At 42.9% G+C, this 15,352-nt stretch overlaps 1 protein-coding gene across 4 annotated transcripts in view; it reads right to left on the reverse strand.

The window, feature by feature from the left end:
* XRRA1 (X-ray radiation resistance associated 1) overlaps positions 1-15,258 on the reverse strand; it is a 102,973-nt gene extending 87,715 nt beyond the window's left edge. For 2 of the 4 annotated variants that reach the window (XM_079930157.1, XM_079930155.1), the window contains exons 1-3: positions 15,041-15,258; positions 12,480-12,535; positions 9,526-9,623 (exon numbers count right to left, since the gene is read on the reverse strand). In XM_079930157.1, the coding sequence (XP_079786283.1) occupies positions 9,526-9,619 (94 nt within the window). In that variant the 5' untranslated portion in view covers positions 9,620-9,623; positions 12,480-12,535; positions 15,041-15,258. Of the gene's footprint in view, positions 1-9,525; positions 9,720-12,479; positions 12,536-15,040 lie in introns of those variants that run through there. The other 2 variants (XM_079930158.1, XM_079930156.1) reach the window with 2 other exon arrangements.
* Between the last annotated feature and the right edge of the window lie 94 nt (positions 15,259-15,352).

Here is a 15,352-nt window from a genome sequence, read left to right on the forward strand (position 1 = left end):
GCTCGGGCTCCGGTCGGAGCGCAGGGAGAGGACTGGGGTTGGTGGAGTGAACACAGCCTGAAGAGGTTAGTGCACCACGGCTAGCCGGGAGGGAGTCCGGGAAAAGCGCTGGAGGTGCCGAAGAGGCAAGAGACTTTTTCTTCCCTCTTTGTTTCCCGGTGCGCGAGGAGAGGGGATTAAGAGCGCTGCTTAAAGGCGCTCCAGAGACGGGGGCGAGACGCGGCTAAAAGCGCGGACCCGAGAGATGGGCAGGAGGCGCTAAGGCTGCTGCTGCCGCCACCAAGAAGCCTGTGTGCGAGCACAGGTCACTATCCACACCTCACTTCTGGGGAGCCTGTGCAGCCCACCACTGCCAGGGTCCCGGGATCCAGGGACAACTTCCCCAGAGGAACGCACGGCACGCCTCAGGCTGTTGGAACGTCACGCTGGCCTCTGCCGCCGCAGGCTCGCCCTGCACTCCGTGCCCCTCCCTCCCCTGGGCCTGAGTGAGCAAGAGCCCCCAAATCAACGGCTCCTTTAACCCCGTCCTGTCTGAGCGGAAAAACAGACGCCCTCTGGCGACCTACACGCAGAGGCGGGGCCAAATCCAAAGCTGAGCCCCTGGGAGCTGTGAGAACAAAGAAGAGAAAGGGAAATCTCTCCCAGCAGCCTCAGAAGCAGCAGATTAAAGCTCCACAATCAACTTGATGTACCCTTCATCTGTGGAATACGTGAATAGACAACGAATCATCCCAAATTGAGGGGGTGGACTTTGAAAGCAAGACTTATGATTTTTTCCCCTTTTCGGGAGTGTGTATGTGTATGCTTCTGTGTGAGATTTTGTCTGTATAGCTTTGCTTCCACAATTTGTCCTAGGGTTCTAACCGTTTTTTTTTTTTAATTTTTTTCTTAATAATTAATTTTAATAACTTTATTTTACTTTATCTTCTTTCTTTCTTTCTTTCTTTCTTTCTTTCTTTCTTTCCTTCCTTCCTTCCCTCCTTTAGACAACGAATCATCCCAAATTGAGGAGGTGGACTTTGTGAGCAAGATTTATGATTTTTTCCCCTTTTCCTCTTTTTGGGAGTGTGTATGTGTATGCTTCTGTGTGAGATTTTGTCTGTATAGCTTTGCTTCCACCATTTGTCCTAAGGTTCTATCCGTCCGTTGTTTTTAATTTTTTTCTTAATAATTATTTTTTAATTTAATAACTTTATTATATGTTACTTTATTTTATTTTACTTTATCTTCTTTCTTTCTTTTTTCCTTCCTTCTCTCCTTTCTTTATCCCACCATCCCTCCCTCCCTCCTTTCTTTCTTTCTTTCCTTCTTTCCTTTTCTTTCTTTCTTTCTTCCTTCCTTCCTTCTTTCCTTCCTTCCTTTCTTTCTTCCTACTTCTACTAATTCTTGCTCTCTACTTTTTCTCCCTTTTATTCTGAGCTGTATGGATGAAAGGCTCTTGGTGCTGCAGCCAGGAGTCAGTGCTGTGCCTCTGAGGTGGGAGAGCCAACTTCAGGACACTGGTCCACAAGAGACCTCCCAGCTCCACATAATATCAAATGGCGAAAATCTCCCAGAGATCTCCATCTCAACGCCAGCACCCAGCTTCACTCAACGACCAGCAAGCTACAGTGCTGGACAACCTATGCCAAACAACTAGCAAAACAGGAACACAACCCCACCCATTAGCAGAGAGGCCGCCTAAAATCATAATAAGTCCACAGACACCCCAAAACACACCACCAGACATGGACCTGCCCACCAGAAAGACAAGATCAAGCCTCATCCACCAGAACACAGGCACTAGTCCCCTCCACCAGGAAGCCTACACAACCCACTGAACCAACCTTAGCCACTGGGGACAGACACCAAAAACAACGGGAACCACAAACCTGCAGCCTGCAAAGAGGAGACCCCAAACACAGTAAGATAAGCAAAATGAGAAGACAGAGAAACACACAGCAGATGAAGGAGCAAGATAAAAACCCACCAGACCTAACAAATGAAGAGGAAATAGGCAGTCTACCTGAAAAAGAATTCAGAATAATGATAGGAAAGATGATCCAAAATCTTGGAAATAGAATAGACAAAATGCAAGAAACATTGAACAAGGACCTAGAAGAACTAAAGATGAAACAAACAATGATGAACAACACAATAAATGAAATGAAAAATACTCTAGATGGGAACAATAACAGAATAACTGAGGCAGAAGAACGGATAAGTGACCTGGAAGATAAAATAGTGGAAATAACTACTGCAGAGCAGAATAAAGAAAAAAGAATGAAAAGAACTAAGGACAGTCTCAGAGACCTCTGGGACAACATTAAACGCACCAACATTCGAATTACAGGGGTTCCAGAAGAAGAGAAAAAGAAAGGGACTGAGAAAATATTTGAAGAGATTATAGTTGAAAACTTCCCTAATATGGGAAAGGAAATAGTTAATCAAGTCCAGGAAGCACAGAGAGTCCCATACAGGATAAATCCAAGGAGAAATACGCCAAGACACATATTAATCAAACTGTCAAAAATTAAATACAAAGAAAGCATATTAAAAGCAGCAAGGGAAAAACAACAAATAACACACAAGGGAATCCCCATAAGGATAACAGCTGATCTTTCAGCAGAAACTCTGCAAGCCAGAAGGGACTGGCAGGACATATTGAAAGTGATGAAGGAGAAAAACCTGCAACCAAGATTACTCTACCCAGCAAGGATCTCATTCAGATTTGATGGAGAAATTAAAACCTTTACAGACAAGCAAAAGCTGAGAGAGTTAAGCACCACCAAACCAGCTTTACAACAAATGCTAAAGGAACTTCTCCAGGCAAGAAACACAAGAGAAGGAAAAGACCTACAATAACGAACCCAAAACAATTTAGAAAATGGGAATAGGAACATACATATCGATAATTACCTTAAATGTAAATGGACTAAATGCTCCCACCAAGAGACACAGATTGGCTGAATGGATACAAAAACAAGACCCATATATATGCTGTCTACAAGAGACCCACTTCAGACCTAGAGACACATACAGACTGAAGTGAGGGGATGGAAAAAGATATTCCATGCAAATGGAAACCAAGAGAAAGCTGGAGTAGCAATTCTCATATCAGACAAAATAGACGTTAAAATAAAGACTATTAACAAAGAAGGACACTACATAATGATCAAGGGATCAATCCAAGAAGAAGATATAACAATTGTAAATATTTATGCACCCAACATAGGAGCACCTCAATACATAAGGTAAATACTAACAGCCATAAAAGGGGAAATCAACAGGAACACATTCACAGTAGGGGACTTTAACACCCCACTTTCACCAATGGACAGATCATCCAAAATGAAAATAAATAAGGAAACACAAGCTTTAAATGATACATTAAACAAGATGGACTTAATTGATATTTATAGGACACTCCATACAAAAACAACAGAATACACATTTTTCTCCAGTACTCATGGAACATTCTCCAGGATAGATCATATCTTGGGTCACAAATCAAGCCCTGGTAAATTTAAGAAAATTGAAATTGTATCAAGTATCTTTTCCGACCACAACGCTATGAGACTAGATATCAATTACAGGAAAAGATCTGTAAAAAATACAAACACATGGAGGCTAAACAATACACTACTTAATAACGAAGTGATCACTGAAGGAAACAAAGAGGAAATAAAAAAATACCTAGAAACAAATGACAATGGAGACACGACGACCCAAAACCTATGGGATACAGAAAAAGCAGTTCTAAGAGGGAAGTTTATAGCAATAGAAGCCCACCTTAAGAAACAGGAAACATCTTGAATAAACAACCTAACCTTGCACCTAAAGCAATTAGAGAAAGAAGAACAAAAAAACCCCAAAGTTAGCAGAAGGAAAGAAATCATAAAAACCAGATCAGAAATAAATGAAAAAGAAATGAAGGAAACGATAGCAAGATCAATAAAACTAAATGCTGGTGCTTTGAGAAGATAAATAAAATTGATAAACCATTAGCCAAACTCATCAAGAAAAAAAGGGAGAAGACTCACATCAATAGAATTAGAAATGAAAACGGAGAAGTAACAACTGACACTGCAGAAATACAAAAGATCATGAGAGATTACTACAAGCAACTCTATGCCAATAAAATGGACAACCTGGAAGAAATGGACAAATTCTTAGAAATGCACAACCTGCCAAGACTGAATCAGGAAGAAATAGAAAATATGAACAGACCAATCACAAGCACTGAAATTGAAACTGTGATTAAAAATCTTCCAAAAAACATAAGCCCAGGACCAGATGGCTTCACAGGCGAATTCTATCAAACATTTAGAGAAGAGCTAACACCTATCCTTCTCAAACTCTTCCAAAGTATAGCAGAGGGAGGAACACTCCCAAATTCATTCTACGAGGCCACCATCACCTTGATACCAAAACCAGACAAGGATGTCACAAAGAAAGAAAACTACAGGCCAATATCACTGATGAACATAGATGCAAAAATCCTCAACAAAATACTAGCAAACAGAATCCAACAACACATTAAAAGGATCATATACCATGATCAAGTGGGGTTTATTCCAGGAATGCAAGGATTCTTCAATATACGCAAATCAATCAATGTGATAAACGATATTAACAAATTGAAGGAGAAAAACCATATGATAATCTCAATAGATGCAGAGAAAGCTTTTGACAAAATTCAACACCGATTTATGATAAAAATCCTGCAGAAAGTAGGCATAGAGGGAACTTTCCTCAACATAATAAAGGCCATATATGACAAAATCACAGCCAACATCATCCTCGATGGTGAAAAACTGAAAGCATTCCCACTAAGATCAGGAACAAGACAAGGTTGCCCACTCTCACCACTCTTATTCAACATAGTTTTGGAAGTTTTAGCCACAGCAATCAGAGAAGAAAAGGAAATAAAAGGAATCCAAATCGGAAAAGAAGAAGTAAAGCTGTCACTGTTTGCAGATGACATGATACTATACGTAGAGAATCCTAAAGATGCTACCAGAAAACTACTAGAGCTAATCAGTGAATTTGGTAAAGTTGCAGGATACAACATTAATGCACAGAAATCTCTGGCATTCCTATACACTAATGATGAAAAATCTGAAAGTGAAATCAAGAAAACACTCCCATTAACCATTGCAACAAAAAGAATAAAATATCTAGGAATAAACCTACCTAACGAGACAAAAGACCTGTATGCAAAAAATTATAAGACACTGATGAAAGAATTAAAGATGATACAGATAGATGGAGAGATATACCATGTTCTTGGATTGGAAGAATCAACATTGTGAAAATGACTCTACTACCCAAAGCAATCTACAGATTCAATGCAATCCCTATCAAACTACCACTGGCATTTTTCACAGAACTAGAACAAAAAATTTCACAATTTGTATGGAAACACAAAAGATCCTGAAAAGCCAAAGCAATCTTGAGAACGAAAAATGGAGCTGGAGGAATCAGGCTCCCTGACTTCAGACTATACTACAAAGCTACAGTAATCAAGACAGTAATGGTACTGGCACAAAAACAGAAAGATAGATCAATGGAACAGGATAGAAAGCGCAGACATAAACCCACACACATATTGTCACCTTATCTTTGATAAAGGAGGCAGGAATGTACAGTGGAGAAAGGACAGCCTCTTCAGTAAGTGGTGCTGGGAAAACTGGACAGGTACATGTAAAAGTATGAGATTAGATCACTCCCTAACACCATACACAAAAATAAGCTCAAAATGGATTAAAGACCTAAATGTAAGGCCAGAAACTATCAAACTCTTAGAGGAAAACATAGGCAGAACACTCTATGACATAAATCACAGCAAGATCCTTTCTGACCCACCTCCTAGAGAAATGGAAATAAAAACAAAAATAAACAAATAGGACCTAATGAAACTTCAAAGCTTTTGCACAGCAAAGGAAACCGTAAACAAGACCAAAAGACAACCCTCAGAATGGGAGAAAATATTTCCAAATGAAGCAACTGACAAAGGATTAATTTCCAAAATTTACAAGCAGCTCATGCAGCTCAATAACAAAAAACCAAACAACCCAATCCAAAAATGGGCAGAAGACCTAAATAGACATTTCTCCAAAGAAGATATACAGACTGCCAACAAACACATGAAAGAATGCTCAACATCATTAATCATTAGAGAAATGCAAATCAAAACTACAATGAGATATCATCTCACACCAGTCAGAATGGCCATCATCAAAAAATCTAGAAACAATAAATGCTGGAAAGGGTGTGGAGAAAAGGGAACACTCTTGCACTGCTGGTGGGAATGTGAATTGGTACAGCCACTATGGAGAACAGTATGGAGGTTCCTTAAAAAACTACAAATAGAACTACCATATGACCCAGCAATCCCACTACTGGGCATATACCCTGAGAAAACCATAATTCAAAAAGAGTCATGTACCAAAATGTTCATTGCAGCTCTATTTACAATAGCCCGGAGATGGAAACAACATAAGTGTCCATCATCGGATGAATGGATAAAGATGATGTGGCACATATATACAATGGAATATTACTCAGCCATAAAAAGAAACGAAATTGAGCTATTTGTACTGAGGTGGATAGACCTAGAGTCTGTCATACGGAGTGAAGTAAGTCAGAAAGAAAAAGACAAATACCGTATGCTAACACATATATATGGAATTTAAGAAAAAAAATGTCATGAAGAACCTAGGGGTAAGACAGGAATAAAGACACAGCCCTACTAGAGAACGGACTTGAGGATATGGGGAGGGGGAAGGGTGAGCTGTGACAAAACGAGAGAGAGGCATGGACATATATACACTACCAAACGTAAGGTAGATAGCTAGTGGGAAGCAGCCGCATAGCACAGGGAGATCAGCTCGGTGCTTTGTGACCGCCTGGAGGGGTGGGATAGGGAGGGTGGGAGACGCAAGAGGGAAGAGATATGGGAACATATGTATAACTGATTCACTTTGTTATAAAGCAGAAACTAACACACCATTGTAAAGTAATTATACCCCAATAAAGATGTTTAAAAAAAAGTGCAAATACAGGCTTCCCAAAGAAATATGAAATTTTGCCTTAAGACTGAAGCATCAGCTCTTCCCTGAGTTTTCAGCTTGCCTCTCCTATAGATTTCAGACTTGCCAGCCTCCACATTTCATAAACCAATTCGTTAAAAATATGTAATTTATATATGTGTGTTGGTCCATATATATAAACACATATACGTATATGAAAACAAAACTTGTAGGAGATACACACACACACACACGAACATACACACATCTTATTGATTCTATTTCTCTGAAGAACCCTGACTGATGCAGCATCCATAGAAGTTTCTTGCCTGTAAAAGTTATTACTGTGATGTTTTAATAGTGATTTTCCCCCAAAAAAGTAATTTTCTATTTCCTTAATTCCTTCTACATTTATTAACTGTAATTCTATTGTAAGGAAGAACTTTTCCTTCTCCTCCACTTATTTATGTATTCTTAATTTAATTGTATCAGCATGGGATCATGACTATTTACTTATTCTACGGATTCCAACCCAATTCTACCTTTATTTATTTTGCCGCTCATATTGTTCCAGCTTTGGCCATTGGGCGCTCCTTCAGTTTGGCACCTATGTCCTTTCAAATTGCCCCCATCATTTTTCTGAGCACTGCTTTATTTTCTGGCACCACACAGTGTTCCAGGCTCAATATGTATTTTTCTTGCCTCAGCCCTAGAAACAGGTTTTTGTCTTAGGAGCCCTGGCTTTGTTTACTGGAGAATGGTATTTAGAAATCAACATCTAGGCGGCAGGCATGCTCTTTGCGACTGAGGTACCATTGCCCTCAGTGGGCCAGGAAGTACATGTACATATACCAACACATGCAGATACATATGGCTATATTTATTTCTCTATCTGTCCATCTATGTGTGTGTGAGGGGGTGTGGATGTGAAATCATGAGTGCATACTGAGAGCTCCATGGGAGGGTTTTCAACAGATAGGTGGCCAAAGAAGGTCTCTGTGTGAAAAATGAAATCACTCAAGAGAAGTGGGGAGCACAGGCTGGAGGAGAAGGTTCTTCTACTATTCCATGTACAGAGCGACCAGCATGTCATTTCATCTAGGGTAAGCTAGGGGTACTTCTCCCTTGCTTTACCCTTTCAAAGCAGCAAATCCAATCCAGTGAACCCACACTTCTTGGCAGCGTTCCATCTGCAGGACTCTGCTCAGCATAGGTGGAGTCCCTGCCCCAGGGGAGTCTTTAACTAGATAAATGTTTGAAAAACTACTTAGCAGAGTCAAGTTTAAGCCATTTTTTAGGAGCTGGGCAGACTATAATTACGCATCAAGTAAGAAACACAGAAAGGAAGACGGCTTTCAAGAGAGGATGGGCACTGAGGGATGGAGTAGCTGGATATGGCTTACTGGAAGAAGTGGGAGAAGGGCTGGGCCTTGCGGGATGGGAGGAGTTTGGATAACTGGGATGAGGGCTGGAACGTTCTGGGCGAATGTTAAAAAGCTATGTGAAAATATTATAAACACTATGGAACAGGGCATAAATCAAGGAAAGGGGTTGTAAAAAAGGATAAGGGGGGGTTAGAGCAGAAGGTAAAGGAACTAGCAGTGAGAAGTCACTAAACAAAAGGGAACACTATGGTTAGATGTGCAGTTTAGAAGGTTCCCTGAGAACCCTTGTGCACTGTTGGTGGGAATGTAAATTGCTGCAGCCACTGTGGAAACACTGTGGAGGTTCCTCAAAAAACTAAAAACATAACTACCATATGATCCAGCAATTCCACTTCTGGGTATATATCCGAAAAAAACAAAGTCACTAATTCAAAAACATACATGCACCCCAATGTTCATAGCAGCATTACTTACAATAGCCAAGACATGGAAACAAGCTAAGTGTCCATCAACAGAGGAATGGATAAAGAAGATGTAGTACATATATACAACAGAATACTACTCAGCCATAAAAAAGAATGAAATTTTGCCATTTGCAACAACATGGATGGGCTTGGAGGGCATTATGCTAAGTGAAATAACTCAGACAGAGAAAGATAAGTACTGCATGATATTGCTTCTATGTGGAATTTAAAAAATACAACAAACTTGTGAATATAACATAAAAGAAGCAGACCCACAGATACGGAGAACAAACTAGTAGTGATCAGTGGGTGGGGTGGTGGTGAAGGGGCAATATAGGTGTGAGAGAGTGGGAGGTACCAACTGCTGCGTGTAACTTAGGCTCAAGGATGTATTGTACAACACGGAGAATATAGCCAATATCTCTAAATGGAAAGTAACCTGAAAAAAACTGTATAAAAATAAAAGAATTCTAATAAATAAATAAAATTTTAAAAAAATAAGGCTCCCTGAGACTGCTGGGGGGAGATGGATTGGAAGGGAAGGGATTGTGTAGGGGCAGGGAACAGCACGGAAGGGGTTGAAGGGAAGAAATGGGTGTCAGGGACATTCTGAAGCAGGAGCTGGGTGTGAGGCAAACGTACTGATCCGAGAAGTCACCTGACCTTCCTCTGGCATCCAAAGCAGATTTTTGGCCGGAAAGCAGTTGCTCAGATAAGGCTTCCCATCATCCAGTTTGTAGACTCCTGAGGAGGCCATGTCCCTGAGAGCCAAGCAAGGAAAGCAAGAAAGTAAGGAGTGAGAAGGGACAGGGCTGCTCTCTCACCCCAACACAGTCTGTGAACTCACCAGGACCACCCCTAACACACACCCTAACTCCGAGGCCCTAGAGGCCCACTGTCTTGCTTCAGAAATGGGCTGGCCCTTTAGATAACAAGGGAGATAGGCCCTGGGTTTTTCGGTTCAAATCAACCGTAGCTCAGTGAAACGGTAGAAAAAGCATCACTTTTGGGCTCAGACAGACCTGGTTTGAATCTTGGCTCTTGCCTGACTCGCTGACTGGGAAAATTCTCTACCCCTCTAAGCCTCAGTTTCCTCGCCTGTAAAATGTCTACCTTAATAGACAAAGGAGAAGATCAACTTGGAAAGGTAGTGCCTGGTACATATTAAGTGTTCCCTAGCTATGTTCTTTGTTTTGAGTTCAGGGAAGAGGGCTCTCATACTTTAGGCAAGATGATGTGCAAATACTGAGATGTGAACTGGATAAATTGGGTTTGAGAGATGAACTGAGTTTTCTGATAGAGAGAAGGATAAGCATTAATAGAAAGGGCCACAGGATTAAGGGCACGGTGGTGGGTACATCTGGCACAGTAAAGAAAGAACCTGACCCAGGAAGGGGAAGGAGGTGTGTTTGGGAGTCTTGGACAATAAGACTGAATGGGAAGGATGGTGCCTGCTTCTGAAGGCCTTCAGTGCCAGGCTAGGAGCCCAGGCTCCACACTGGAGGTAACGGAGAGACGTGGATGATATCTAAGCTGGGGAGAGCCATGACCCAAGCTGTGCTTTAGAAAGAGAGGTCTGACAAATATAATGCCTGGTGAAATGGGATTCCATTGGTCAGGAGTCACGAAAATTCCAGCTCAGAAGTACACTCACCTCTTCCATTAAATCTTTCATCGTCTCCCACCTAGAACACTGCAACAGTCTTCTGACTGGATTCCCACTGAGCAAGCTTGAGCCTGGTCTTGAAGGCCCCTGGAGACCTATGTCCTAACGTTCCAGCTCCAGTCACTCCACCCAAGAGGCTCACAGAATCATTTTCTATTCCCCCAAACACATTCGGTCTTCCATGCCTTTGTTCTTAGTGTTCCTTTGGCCTAAAATAGCTCTATCCACCTTGTTCATCTGGCAGATCTCATGCTTTAAGATTCAGCTCAGGGCTTCCCTGGTGGCGCAGTGGTTGAGAGTCCGCCTGCCGATGCAGGGGACATGGGTTCGTGCCCCAGTCCGGGAAGATCCCACATGCCACGGAGCGGCTAGGCCTGTGAGCCATGGCCGCTGAGCCTGCGCGTCCGGAGACTGTGCTCCGCAACGGGAGAGGCAACAACAGTGAGAGGCCCGCGTACCACAAAAAAAAAAAAAAAAAAAAAAAAGATTCAGCTCAAATGCCACTTCCTTTAGGAAAACAATCTCTTATCAAAGATCTAAATTTTTTGAACCTTAAGCTCTTAGAGATTGAGATTTTTCTTTAAAAGGATCCAGTCATTCCCTAATCTGCTTTGGGATAGCTTCAGACAATTTGGGGTAGCAGAGGTTTGGGAACCTGGCCAGGGGAAGGGAGACCCTGGCAAGAATGCGGAACCCTGAGATGGAGGGTCTGGGAAGAGATTCAGTACAAAGAAGGAGCAGAGTGGAGAGCTGGGATCAGGTGTCCAGAGAAAATGTTTCCTGGAAGTGACAAATATGAAAAGTAGAGGGGTGCAGTAGGAGGCGGCAACAATTTTAGAGACAAGAGACTTAAATTTGAGACTAGTTTCTACTACTAAGTGGAGTGACCTTCTGCAAATCACTTTACCTCTTTGGGCCTCAGATTTCTCACATATAAAATGAGGATTAAAACCTGTGCCTCAGGGAATTGTTGTGAGAATTAAATGAGGTAATAGAAAAAACAAGCTTCTTTCTAGACCCAGTCCAGATGCCATCCCTTCCATAAAGTCCTCACTGAACCTACCAGAGGGACATAATTGCTGTTTTAGCTAAACTCTGGAGTTTTTCTTCTGTAAGTCTTTCATGGCCAGACCCCTTTCTACCTCATAAGATTACTAACAATCATGAGGGGGTTGTTTCAATGGCCTCTGAACCTCCAAGTCTGGAAACATGTCCAATTCACTGTCATTCTTCCACTCTTGGAAAGCTCATAGGAAACACCCAATAAACATATGTGAGCCAAATGAAGGGTACAATGGTACTCCCAGGGCCCAAGGGGTTTTATACATATTTCTAATCTCCCTGACTAGACTTTGAGCCCCTCCAGGAGAAGGACAGCACCTATGGTGTTCACCTCTTTACTCCCAGTACCTAACACCTGGCACATAATAGATTCCATAAGTACCTGTGGAATGAATGAGTGATCTTGACATCTCCTTTGGTTCAACACAGGGCATTGTGAATTTCCTGATACCTGACCACTCTGAAAAGGGTTGGGGGCCCTTTCTATGTGCTTCCACGATACTCCATACTTCTCCTAGTATAACACTTATCATTTTATTATAATTGTTTTCTCCCTTTACCAACTTCCCACCTGCTATGGGGCCTATAATACCTAGTGACCTATATAATCCTAGAGCCTAGCATAGAGCCTAGAACACATTAAAAATGTGCTGGGAAGATGAAGGGATGGATGGATGGTTGGATAGGGAAGACGGTCATCCAGTCAATCTGTCTTTCAGGAAATCCCTCTTGTGACCAATCATCACACCTATCTGCTAGATGGGTGAATGGATGAATGAATGAATGAGTATATAGCTGCCTGGAAAATGTTAGAGAAGACGACTGCTGGAGAAAACTCCAGTAACTTACAGAATATGGGGACCTTGGTTCTGATCTGCATAGTACTTACTTGATCTTTGATCTTGGGAAAGACCTCTTGACTTCCTTTTTTTTTTGTTTCTTCACCTGTAAAATAGATATTACACTCCTTCTTAGTTTGCCATTTAGAGCTCTTGAACTTTCTCATTAATTATATCCTACTGTGACCCTTTGATCCAAAATGTCTCACCTGAGGCCTAGAAAAATACTACAGGACTAAAGATCCCAGAAACAGAGAGAAAAGAAATAGAGATGGAGACATAGACAAGGGGGTGGAACAAGAGAATAATTTTATGACAATGGGGTGGGGCTAGAGTGCTTAATAGGAAGTGCAAATCACAAATTAGAAAGGAAAGGATCATTTATATGTCCATTTACACAAAATAAACTTATGCATGATAAAACCAGCAAAGACAAAGTTGAAAGGTAAGACAGACAGACACACACACACACACACACACACACACACACACACACACACAGAATAATGCTTCTCATCTGCATACATTTGCTTTTTCCATTCCTTCGGTCTATCACACTTCTGCCCCTCTTCTTTGCCTGATGCATACAGAAGAACTTCCTGTATATCCCCCTCCTCAGGTTGACCCTCATCTGTGTTACCACCTCAGCCCACCTCTTAATGAAGGCACCATGCCACACTGTATTATAATGGCCTGCTTACCTGTCTGTTCCCCACTCCTTACACCCTAAGTGTGAGCCTCTCTAAGGCCAGGCCTGGGTCCTACCTATATCTTTATCCCCAGCACCTCAAACAAGGTCTGGTCCATTGAAGAGGCTCAACTGAGTGCTTACTGAACTAAATGGAACCATGAACACAATACTATGGAGTTCTCCATTCTGTCTGCAAAGAAGGAAGAAGGATCAGGGAAGTTTCACAGCGCAGGTGACATTAGAGCTGGGTCTTGAAACATAAGTTATAAAAAGATAAAAAGCTACAGGGCCATCTGACTGGATTGCTTCACAGAGGTGAAGAAACTGCATCTAATAGTTTTTAGTAATAATTATGGTCAGGTGGGTGTTAGCTTTATCAAGACGGGTGTTTTGTCTGTTATTCAGGGGTATGTGCCCAGGGCCAAGAACAGTGACCACTCCATAGTAAGTACTGTTTGTTCAATCATTTGGACACTTATATGAGGAATTCATGGGGAGTTAAAAAAAATGATGCAGTGTGGTAGATCATTATTAAGTCCTATTATGTGATAACTCTAAGTCATTAGAGTAGGAGTTCCACGAAAGTAGGGAACAGGTCTTTTCTGATCCCCTAGTATCCCTTAGTGCAGTTCCAAGCAATGTTGGTGCTCAATAAATATTTGTGTAAAACAAAGAATTAATAAAAATCTGGAATATTATTACATCCTAAAACTGTAAAGGCAGGGCGGCAAAGGTGAGATAGGTTGAGACCTGTGACCCTTTACTAGAGTGCTTGCACCTGGACAAACAACTCCTTGAACAACAAAATACAAAGAAACTCGAAGGGACTAAAAGTAACTGCATGCATGCACAGCTGGGGCAAATTATGAACAGTAAGACACAAAAAGGCCAGAAGCCAACTGCCACTTCTGAGGTGTTAGGAGCAAAAGCAGGGTACTGCCCATGACCCCTGCACACAGCACCACCAAGGGGGTGGGAAGACCACCTAAGCCCCCCCTCCCACCTCACCCACCCATCCCCCCACCCTCACCGCATTTAAGGGACCAGCTCACCCGCCACCCCTCCACCCCCACCTGTTTCTTGTTTTGCTCCCTCCTGCTGCAGGACGAGTCCCAATAAAGCTTTACCTGAATTCCCCGCCTGGCCTCTTACCAATTTCTATTGATTAAAGAGTCCAAGGACCCCAGGTGGTAACAAAGGGAGCATGACACTGGTTTGATGTCAAAAAAAAACATCTGGGGGCTTCCCTGGCGGCGCAGTGGTTAAGAATCCGTCTGCCAGTGCAGGGGACACGGGTTCGAGCCCTGGTCGGGGAGGATCCCACATGCCGCGGAGCAACTAAGCCTTTGCGCCACAACTACTGAGCCTGCGCTCTAGAGCCCGTGAGCCCCAACTACTGAAGCCCGCGCGCCTAGAGCCCGTGCTCTGCAACAAGAGAAGCCACCGCAATGAGAAGCCCGCGCACCACAACGAAGAGCAGCCCCCGCTCGGCGCAACTAGAGAAAGCCCGTGTGCAGCAACGAAGACCCAACGCAGCCAAAAATGATAAATAAAATAAATTTATATTTTAAAAAATCTGGCTGCTAAACTAGGTTCTGATACATGCTATCTGGCCTTGGTTAAGTGCCTTAGTTTCCTCACCTGACTGGTCCGTTAGGAGACTAAATGAGAGGATGGATATATACGCACTTAAGACAGTGTCTGGCAGGCAGTAGGCACTCAGTGAATGTGAGTTCTCTGTAACACGAAGACAATGCTAACAGCTAAGATGACAGTCACCAAAGAACCAGTACGTACAGTTTTACAGGGCTAGAAAAGGATGAAGGACGAGCTCCTGCCCCCTCCTTGCCAAACGCTACATCTGGGGCGGGGGAGACTCTAACCCGTCACGCAAACTAAGTTTCCAGTTTCCAGCCGCACCTGCCTCCGGCGTCGCTTCCGCCTCCGAGACGTCCGCGGGGGCGACGGCCCGGTCTGGCGGGTTGCGCGCCTGCGAGCCTCCCGGGGAACTCGGAGCCGCTCCACCGTGGCGCCTGCCACTATCTTCTCCACTCCTTAGTAACCGCGACGCGGCGGCTGCCCGAGTAGGCGGCAACTGATGACTGGAGCTTCTAATTACTACAAGTTCCGGCAACCCCGCGGCCACTTCCGCTGGCAACCTCGCGTCAGCCAGCCCTAGCTACGGATCCCGATGGACTCCGCGCGGCACGTCACGCCGTCAGCTCCAGCCAA

The sequence above is a fragment of the Stenella coeruleoalba genome (assembly GCF_951394435.1).
Source record: "Stenella coeruleoalba genome assembly, chromosome: 8".
NCBI lineage: Eukaryota > Metazoa > Chordata > Mammalia > Artiodactyla > Delphinidae > Stenella > Stenella coeruleoalba.